Source organism: Thrips palmi, unplaced genomic scaffold, assembly GCF_012932325.1.
Source record: "Thrips palmi isolate BJ-2018 unplaced genomic scaffold, TpBJ-2018v1 HiC_scaffold_12, whole genome shotgun sequence".
Taxonomy (NCBI): domain Eukaryota; kingdom Metazoa; phylum Arthropoda; class Insecta; order Thysanoptera; family Thripidae; genus Thrips; species Thrips palmi.
The window spans coordinates 2,473,903-2,484,341 of NW_023144623.1; the positions used below are offsets into that span (position 1 = coordinate 2,473,903).

Below are 10,439 nucleotides of genomic sequence, written 5' to 3' on the forward strand. Positions count from 1 at the left end.
AGGTTTAACAGCCACAATCTTCATTATTTCTCCCAGTGAAGTAAGCTTTTCTAGCTTCTCGAATTTTTATTTTGGAGTACAGTACTTGCAACAATCCATACCCTTAACCTCTAATGAACATTGTCTTATGTTAAGCAATGTTGGTTAAATGTTCTGTTAAGGTTCTCTGCAAGTTGCAAACCTTACATTCTTCAATATGCTGAAAGATGTCCGTTGAAGTCTGCACATCAGATGACCCCTACGGTCTCGGTGCGGCTTCACCGTGGAGTATCATGTAGAAGTTCACCCTCCTGGTCCTGGGATAGCTTCAACGTGGAGTATCTTGCAAAAGTTTATCCTCCTGGTTTTGGTATGGCTTCAACGTCAAGAATCATGCAGAAGTTGATCCGGGTGCTGGTACTGGATGGCCGTGCCCTCGCCCGTATTCTGTAGTGCCCATATGGCATGACGGGGAAGTGAGGAAATGTCCAGTTCACTGGTTCGTTCGAGAAAATGTAGCGTCCCTGACGGAAAGAAAGAAGGGACTGCACGGTAAAAACGGTTCCTGGTTTTCCCAGGAACTCCCTGGAAATGGCCCATACCTTCCCCATTGGCTTCCTGGGAAAACCAGGTTCCGTCTTTTCCGTGTGTGCAAAAGCGAAGCCATTCGGATGGGATTCAAAAGCTTGCTGTAAACGAATATCCGCATTCCTCCTTCTACACGGCTTTACTAATATTCATTAGGGTCATTACAAGCCGTTTCTAGCGCCAAAAATTTGGCAAGCCTTGACCTCAAATCTTCACAAGCTTGCGGAATTTGGCAAGTTGGAGAGTGTTTCCTGTCCCAGCTTGTCCGTTCGTGGCATTCAAAAGAGGTTGCCTTGTGGAGAGCAAACTTCCCACAGGCATTTAAGTGTACACTCCTAGGGGTGTTCTGAGAGGAAGTGCATTTGTGAGTTGCAACCACTTTTAGAGCGTCTCAGGCGTCTTGTGGTTTACCGCCATAGGCGCCTTCTACTGAAACGCCTTTGTCGCTCTATGCCGAGACATATCTTGCAGAACAGTCATGAATTATAGCGTTTGATTGAGCCCCTGGATCAAAGGGTGCCACCCTTGAATGCTCCTTTCTTGCCATGAGCTCGTCGCCATTGACAAGGCTTTGTGACAGCAAACACCTTATGTCGTTTCTCATAGGCCTATGGCTTGCAAAATGTGACTCCGTGGGAGGCCCGTTTCGATCCATGGGCTTATTGAATTAATTATATGCGATCTTTCATTGATTGACTGGTTTGTCTTGGCAGGGAGCGACAGAGGCGGTTTAGAAGAAACCGCGTGTATGGCGTTTCACCGAAAAGCGCCGACCAAGCCTCAGACGCTTTAAAAGTGGATGCAACTGACAAATGCTCTCAGAACACCCCAGATGTGACTGACTCGGACTGACCGCTGTGTGCCTGGAGTCTACAATAGATTCGAAACTTGACGGACATACACTGCAAATCCAAGTGTAGGACAGGTCGACACTTCCAGGCGTAGACCAGTTTGTCCTACGCTTGCAAGTGTCGACCAGCTGTGTCCGACGCTTTGAAGTGTCGACCACACTGTGTCCGACGCCTGCATGTGTAGGACACTGTTAGTCCTACGGCAAATTACACTGCGTTTCCTATTGTGCCCCCACACTTCCGCCGTCGGACATACTGTGGTCGACACTTGCAGGCGTCGCACACAGTGTGGTCGACACTTCAAAGCCTCGCACACTACTGGTCGACACTTGCAAGCGTAGGACAAAATGGTCTACGCCTTATAGTGTCGACCTGTCCTACACTTGGATTTGCAGTGTAAGTACGGGCATACCGCTGGAACGCGACAGGGCACCGCCTTGTCCGTGGACGCTCCGCTGTACTTCGCTATGATGCGGAAGAAGTCGGGGACGTTTTCGCGCAACGAGGAGCACCCCGTTTTAGGGAAATTCATGATGAAGGCGTTTTCTTTCCACTGGTTGTTTGATCGCACGGCAAAGTCAACGAACGTCTGAAATTGAATAATCAAGGCAGATGTCCGTCAGTATCGCTTCGTCACCGTCCCACGTATACATGCTGTGGCGCAAGTAAACCCAGAGAATTTCTGATAAACGGTGGATTTACTAGTAACCTGCCAAAGAAACCACTTATTTTGAGCCTGAGCCGAGCCTCTTCATTCTCATCCCAGGAATGTGACATCACGTTGAAACGAACGTGACAAAATGTCACGCTCGTTTGAGCATTGTGTGGCATTCGTTTGGGTGTGAATTGGCCAAAAATATGCTTGATCACATTCAAACGAACGGGACAATGCTCAAACGAACGTGACATTCTGTCACGTTCGTTTCAGCGTGATGTCACGTTTCTGGAATGAGAGTGTTCTTACGTCAATTTTATAAATTGGAAAGAGGTTATCAAAATTATTTTTTCTTTTTCTGATGTTTTCCAGGTTGATCATACGGTAAGAACGGTTTGAGAATCAGCTCCAGCTAGCGGACTGCATTCCAGGTTAGGATCAGACTTAGTTTCGACCAGCCGGACACATTTTGACCATTTCCGAATTTACTTCAGATCTCATTAAATTTACGGTAGGACATGACTATTATTGTCAAATAGGTTATTAGTGAGTCCAATACATGTTAAAATTTCTGAGTTAATTTAAAGACCTTACATATTGCGTCCCTTACCCAGTGATTGTCCATTACGTCAACTCTGAACGTCATGTTTCCTGACAGAATCTGGTTGTCGAAAGGCCTCACGGGGTTGAAGTGGCTGATACGGAAAATAAGGACTACTCTCTCGACTGATGGACATACTTCAAATTGATGTACAAACCCGAGGTAGGGTCCCTGGAACAGACGCCCGTTTAACGGTCAAAACGAGGGGAATACCACAAGGTTGGCGTGTGCCATATCGTGTGTAGAGCTGAAGCATAAGTTGAGAGGAAATCAAAAAGCACAGAAGCCCGACTTGTATGAGAATATGGCTTGATGGATTCGGCACCCAAGTCGCAAATTGATCCAGGAAGCGGAAGCAGTGAACATGACTCCGTTGAACATATTTTTGATAGGAGATAACTTGACGTGTCTTATTATATACCTGTCGTAGAAAGAATCAACCCTTTACCGCAGGAACCGACACACTCTGGTGACTGTAGTTCCACTTGACTTGTCGCCATAGTCCACTTCGTTTAGGAAACATAAGTTGAGATGACTCTGTTTCACATGTTAACTGAAAGTGACAAGTCACAGATATCCGTGACCTGACACTTCTGATGTTCATTTCAAAATTTAACTCACGCATCTTGAACTTGTTATCACCGTTGTTCCTACTAACAGTTTTTTGTCTCTCCTTAAAAATGGCCACAATAGAGTTGCACCCTTCTTTCGCTTCTAGGATCAATTCATTGATGATTGGAGGTCGAATAAATTCCCGGAGTTGATACTTGTCAGAACGATAGTAAATTAGAGGGTCTGCTAGCCCTTTAGTTACCCGTGCGCCACCTGAAACTACATCCCTTTTCCTAAAATGCCGTCAATTGCGTCAATTGATAGTGCAGCACAGTAAGTTTCTCATACCTGGGATTGGCGCAGTGGAAGCAGACGATTCGAAAAGTAAAGTGTAGTGATCAGGACAACTTTTGTCTCATATGTAAAGATTTTCTTGTTTATTGTGGTGTGGGCCACGATATGTGAGCTCCTATATCAGTCAGGGAGTTTGTCCTGATAAAGGACTGACGGAATCAATTGGCTAATGTGTTGAATTCTTCATCAGGTTAGTACAAGGTAGGTTTACGCCAGACCGCGTCTTGTCGTTACAGGCTTCGCGATGTCTCGCGGCCTGTTCCTCCAATCCGCGCTGAGCGTACCTCCCCTTGGCCTGCGGCCGCAGCCTGCTTCGGCAGGCATTGGCTTGTCCATCGTCCACTTCTTACGTGTTGCATGCTGTGGGGCTCCGCCCCCCAGATCTCCCCTTAATTCTGAAAGAGTTGCTTAATCTACAATAACACGATCTTGACCCTTGTAACTTTTTACTTGTCGGGGTTGGGGATCTCCGGCCCCAAGACACCCCTTTCTTAAAAGACAGGAGTGTTTTCTTGCTGCAGAAAACTAAATTAGTTCGCCGTTTATTTAGGGTGTTTTTTCCTAAAAACTGAACTCACTTAAAGTAGGACAGTAAAGTTTCGCGTATGCCGAGGCCAGTGGACATACGTTTCAAAAAGTAAAATGATCAGCCAACGGCCATAGTAAAGTTCTGTTAGGAGTGTGCACACATAGGACATACAGTCAGGGAAATTTTCCCAACCCCACGGGAGGAATCAAGGCTTGTTAATTCTTCTCAGCTTAAAAATGAAGTAAGGGGAATACTCAGACTGAAAACGTTATTTTCATATGGCGGAAATGGTCTGCGCAAGCATAATTTTACTCGTTAACCCCAAATCTCAACGTTGAATTTAAATCACAAAAAATATATCTCTGGACCTGGAATGTCTGATTTGAATTGATGTTTGGGGGTCAATTCGAAGCTCAGAAGTGATCTTAAAAGTGAAAACGCACTCTTGGTTCATGCCGTTCAAGTTTCGAAACCAAATTTAGCCCCAAAAGTATAAAATGTGGACCGATCCATAGTTAGGAAAATTTTGTGGGCTTGTTCGACTAAGGATAAGTGACTTTTGAAGCAAGTATTGTCAAAATCTAAGGACCAGCTTTTTTTATGCATCCATTTTTGTGAAATTTTCATTGATTTTTCTTAACATTTTCCAAGTTTTTCAACTTTTTCAAAAATAAATTCTTCTTATGGATAGAGTAATCTTTTGTGAAGACAATGAAACCTGGCTGGTCACTATCTGACCACAGATGCTCTGTGGGCGAAAGTTGCGATATTCAAAGTTGACAAAAATTTCAAATCGCTATAAAATCTGAACGGTTTGGAGTTGGACCAAAAAATTTTGTAGGGTGACTCAAGGGGTCATGCCGAGAGGATTGACTCCTATATTTGCCAATTCCATCACCGTCGATTTCGGGGGGTGCGATGGTCTGGCGTGGAATTACCCACCAGTGGTATGGGCAATACATGTGATACAGTCGTAGCGATATACTTAAGTAATGTAGCGGTAATATGCAAGTAATATATGGTAGTATACAAGCAATACAGGGAGCCACCACGTAAGAGGTAATTTATGAGTTAAAGACGCCCCTCGATGGAACTTTGGTAAATGGTTGGCTATTCATCGTGACATTTTGGGAGAATGGCTCGGCTGCCGCTTGTCCGCCTTTCGGCTTCCTCACAATGAGTTACCGTGCACTTACCGCATACCAATGGATGTTTCTGCCGGAAACGCAATCAAGGGTCAGAAGCGGTAGCAATGCAGACGCAAGGATGGCAGGAATCGTTGACAGCACTAAGCGTCGCAAAGAGAACGGCGTTAGTCTCAGGAAGGGTGCCTCGTAAAGCACAATTTTTACTCTTTTGCTCCCAGAGGCTTTGAAGGCTGTGAGGTGGACAGCACGCAGATGCTCGACACACAGTGAAAAGAAGAGCCATGATAATCAATTATCACAAAGTTTTATCACCCAACTTTGGGTAAAGAAGGTTTCCTCACCAACCTTGGGTGATAATTGCTGAGCGCAGCGAAGCACCCTGTTGGGAGATTTAAACGTTCGAAATGACCCCCCCCTCATACCTTCAGTGTACTAGAGGTATCTTCCTACTACTATCAATCCTATATTCATATGCGTATTCATAGTCTCAGCCATAAAGGCCAAGCTGTATAAAGCGAGCCCTAAAGGCCAAACTCAATAGAGTACTCCAAAGAAGCTCTGGCCCGTAAGAAGAAGAACAAAAACGGAAGTAAGAAATTGCAGTATCTATGAGAAATATACGCTGCGCATGAGGGTCCGCAGCATATATTTCTCATAGAAACTGCAATTTCTTACTTCCGTTTTTGTTCTTCTTTTTCCGGACCAGAGCTTCTTTGCACTGTTAGAAATTAGCTCCGAAATTTTATGGAGAAAAACCCTATAATCACGTACATGGAGACTCCATTCATTTTCCATTTTTTTTCGGAGAGATTTTCTCAAGGCTTATACAGATGTTCTTCGGAGCATTCCTTGGGTCCAGATGGGAGGTAAAATGCAAGTCTTTTCTCACATATATTAAAGAGGACTTCGCTGAAGCATTTTTTGGCTGAAATGGTCAAAGAAGAGACAATCTCATTCGAGCTCATTTGACTTATATGCTGTAGCTTTCCCTTAAGGCCAGGGACAGGTGAAAAAATGAAGAAGTTTGGTGAAATTGAATGAAATGAGTTCCGGGTGGAAAATGGTCCTTTGGACCTTCCTCTTTCAGGATCTGTCGGGACTTCGACTATCCGGGACCTGGAAGTGCTTAAAATACATCTTTTCACACACTCCTGCATTTACGACACTTTAGTAAAATTGTCCGTTTTGCCATCAAGGGGGGAGGGGGGGGGGTCTAGCGAAAATCTTGCCATTTTCAAAATGAACCCCACTGTCATAATTTGTTGGGAATATGAAATCATACTTCAAAGACACTAAGATTCGATTTTTGAAGGCATATGCTAGGTCTTGAACCCAGTCGAATTGTCTTTTTTGGACTGTTTTGGCTTTATTTAGCCGTATCTTGAACAATCCTCTTGCGCATACTATTTTGACGTAAAAGGCTTATCTTCACATTTTGCACTTCTTCGTTTCATTTTAAAAAGATTCCAGCATGCCTAGTTCAAAATTTTCATTATATTAGTAATCACATGCTTTTTTCATCTAAGAAGTCACTAAAACTTGTCTATTTTGTACATTGTTGATCAATTTAAGTGAAATGCATGCTTTAGAAGCTTGCCAATGATAATGTAATGGACATTTTCAGTTGTGCATGCTGGGATCTTTTAAAAATGAATCGAAGAAGTGAAAAATATCCAGGTCAACCTTTTACGACAAAATAGTATGCGCAGGGAGATTTTTTTGGCTGAAAATCCATTAAAATCTGTCACCAAACTTTAAACGCCCTTTTCTCCGAAGACATTTTTTTAACATTTGAATGGTCCTGTGCGCATACAGTTTGAAGTGTCGTCAATGATTTTTTTTCCACTGACTCAGTAGGTTATTGCGAGGAAACGCAAGTGACATTTTTTGTATATTCCACCCAGAAGTATGGTTTTGGATATCGGTTTTTACAAAAAAAGGGAAAATCTTTGGTTTTTGAAAAATATCAAAATTGAAAAGTTGGTATTTTGCTATCAGTGCCGGAAACTAAAATCTGTCACTTGCGTTTGTTCTTTGGACTTAGACGAAAAAAAAAATATGTCGGTCAGGTCAAAAACCCCAAAAATGGGAAACGCACAGGAATTTTTTAACAAACACTTAAAAAATTATAAAAAAGCCTGTATCTCAGGAACCGCTTGATTATGGGATGGGATTTTGGGTGAAATATTTTATCATCAAGAGTAAGATTTTGACAGAAAATAAGAAGTTTTGGACCAGCAGTTTCTGAGATCATTTTTTCACCTGTCCCTGGCCTTAATATTATGAAAACTGAGCTCAAGCAGTAGGGGTTCACCTTTCCCTCAATTTTTAACTGGTTGCAAACCTTTTTTTCGTGTTTTTGTGATAAGGAAACATGCATTTTTGTTCAATTTTCCGAAATTTTTCGGAGAAAGCCCAGAATTTGCATTTATGGAGAGCTCCATGCAGAAGTTTCGGAAAAACTCCATGATTTTTCCATTTTTTTTCGGAATTTTCTGACAGTGTGGAGTACTCTATAGTCCAAGCCCTTTAGTCCAAACTCTGTAGTTTAGTCCACAGCTTCATCTACACATGAGCGGGCCTCAGCTTTTAGAAGGCCCTGGCTAGTCACGTGTAGCTCATAAGCCGCAGATACGTACTTCACCGCCCAATTTTAGGTTAGATAACCGTCATGACCAAAATTTGAACTACAATACAATCCTCATTCCAATTTGCGTAACAAAGCTTACTTCAGCCAATGGTATTGGCCAAGACTCAGCCCCGGCGCCGCAGTTCAAGGGGTCTTATTCGAAAGATCTTATCTGGGCGTTCTCGTTCTCCTCAAGAGAATCTTTTCTTAAACGCAAGGCGGATTTCACTTAGTTTTATCATTTGATATACATCTGAAAACCAATATAATTTGTGATTAAACTCACTAGAACCTAAAGATGACAGATCAAAGAAACCAACCAAGAGTACCTGTAGAAGTATATTCCGCTAACTCTCGTATCCGTCCCAAATAATGAAGCTGAGTGAAATTTGCCTGAGTTTAATAAAGATAAGATTCTGTTGAAGGGAACGCCCAGATAAGATCTTTTTAAGAGGACCCCTTGAGTTGTGTTCACTGCTCTCTGGAAAAGAGGAATGATTTGCCATAATAAGTGAAATTGGCTCAATACCAGTGAAGCCGAAGTCTAACAGACACGACAGCCCAGTGCATTAGCCTTGAATTTATAAAACTAACAAAATTAGTGCGCGCAGGGAGTTATGGCCACTGTTGAAACTTTTCTTCCAAAAGTAAGAGCGACTAGGTTCAGTAGGCTCCCAATTGATCCAGGAAGCGGAAGAAGGGGATAACTCAATTTTGGCCATTTTTCAGGAGAAACAAAAAACTGTTAGCAGGGAAAACTAAAACAAAACAAATGAATGTTGCAGATGTTAATAATTTCAAAAAGCATAAGTAAAATTTTGGAAAAAAATCAATAGTGTAAGGTCACTCCGTAGAGGATTTCTGCGACTTATCACTTTCCGTTGAAATGGAAAACAGAGTCAGCTCACCTTATATTTCCTTAACAAAGTGGAATTTGGAGACAAGTCAAGTGGAACAATAGTCTACATAAAGTGTATGTTACTCTGGTGTATTTTTTGGACTTAGCTCTTTTTTCCAAATTAAAATTTAAAATTAAGGGGGGGTTAAGTTGAGTTGATTCTTTTTACACATGATTCACAAAAATACAAGTTGAGTTATATCCTTTTGCCAATTTGTCAAACGGACTCATGGGGACTTCTGTTGAGTTATCTCCATTTTCCAATGAAATTTAGACTGTAAAAGAGGTTAAGTTGAGTTATACCCTTTTTCCATGTGGATTTTCTCCTAAACTGCTTGGAATTCAGTCAAATAATTTTGTGTAATGATGGAAACCATTCTAAGGCACAATAATAAAATAAAAACTCAATTTGGGGATAAGTCAAGTTATTCCCTTCTTCCGCTTCCTGGATCAATTGAGCAGTATCAATGTCACACTACCTATATAAAACATAGCTCTTTTAAGATCTCTTGTTGGTTCATTCTCAAGGACATCCCAGGATTGTTGTCAAAATGTTTTCGATCAAATGAAAGACGCAGGAAGCGTTTTTGGCTGAAACTCAAAACGCAACTTACATTTGACTAGACTCGGTGAGGAATAAATGTAAGGACTGAATTTGTGGGTCCCTCCCCACAAGACACAAAGCAATAACTATGGTCCAGGGATCCTTAACTTAACATGTAACTAGCACTGCTTTCATAACGTAACATAAGTCAATGTTCGCTAAAGGTTAAGGGTACGGACTTTTGAAAGTACTTCCAAAAGTATCTCCACACAAATTCGAGACACAAGGAAAATAACTTATCCTTTTGGAAAGAATTCAGAAGTTAAGCGGGTTATAACTTTAACTCGTACGATATCGGTTCGATGCCGTTGTGAGGTAAGTTAAGGATCCCTGCTATGGTCAATGTTTCACCTTGTTTGGCTGAAAACCTACTTGCAGTTTCAGCAGGGCCCCCTCCCCTCTCAAGCATGCGCCTGCTTAATCGCGCTCGCAAGCATTGCCCTTTCGAGAATGTGCTGAGTGCATCGCTGAGTAGGAGAGCCAGAGTAAATTTGAATCGAGGAAAGCATGCTGCACCAAACGTAGCCTACAATGCGACGTACAGTGTGCTCACACCGGCGACAAAAAGTTAATTTCACGATACCTACCGTTCTTCTGGCCGTGGCAGCAGCTCCGCATTGTCGGCGTGTTGTGATGAGCGAAGCGAGCGATTTGAATCTGAGCCCTGATATGCCAGCGGCACGCGAGATCGTCCCCCATTATAAATAGCCACGGCCACAACTCACCGATATCCATCGGGAAACACGAGGGTCCCTATTGATCAGAATAGGAGCCGGAAACGAAGTCTAATGTGAACTATGATGTTACCATTTTCAAAACCGAACGCCCCCAGAAAAAAAAATTGTGTTTAACACGTGGAAACTTGTGTAGTGATGGCCGCTTCTCTATGCCACTCAGCGACTTGACATAAATCGAGGCAAACCCATATGCTGAGGAACTTACCTAAAAGCATTGAACGTTGGCCTCTCCTGAAGAAAAATTCCTATCTCGTCAATCATGCGGAGGCACTCATTGCAAAGCATGTCCGATCTGTCTGGTCAAAAAGTGCCGC

At 42.6% G+C, this 10,439-nt stretch overlaps 1 protein-coding gene across 2 annotated transcripts; it reads right to left on the reverse strand.

The window, feature by feature from the left end:
• Positions 1-52: 52 nt before the first annotated feature.
• On the reverse strand, positions 53-9,898 carry LOC117640127. Of its 2 annotated transcripts, none has more exons than XM_034376391.1 (5): positions 9,761-9,898; positions 5,313-5,397; positions 2,684-2,768; positions 1,831-2,007; positions 53-503 (listed from the first exon to the last, which is right to left on the reverse strand). In XM_034376391.1, the coding sequence occupies exons 1-5, from the start codon at positions 9,795-9,797 to the stop codon at positions 333-335; spliced, it is 555 nt and encodes a 184-aa protein (XP_034232282.1). In that variant the 5' UTR covers positions 9,798-9,898; the 3' UTR covers positions 53-332. The 2 variants fall into 2 exon arrangements, with proteins under 2 accessions (XP_034232282.1, XP_034232281.1); XM_034376390.1 differs by having other exon boundaries at positions 2,684-2,845; positions 5,306-5,397.
• Positions 9,899-10,439: the final 541 nt, after the last annotated feature.

Coding starts and splice junctions, on each gene's coding strand:
- LOC117640127 (XM_034376390.1), bottom strand. CDS start 9,797: ATGCTTGAGAGGGGAGGGGGCCCTGCTGAAACTGCAA. Junction 2,846..5,305: donor GAAACATCCATTGGTATGCG/GTAAGTGCACGG, acceptor CGTCTGTTCCAG/GGACCCTACCTCGGGTTTGT. Junction 504..1,830: donor TGCCCTGTCGCGTTCCAGCG/GTATGCCCGTAC, acceptor TCTTTCCGTCAG/GGACGCTACATTTTCTCGAA.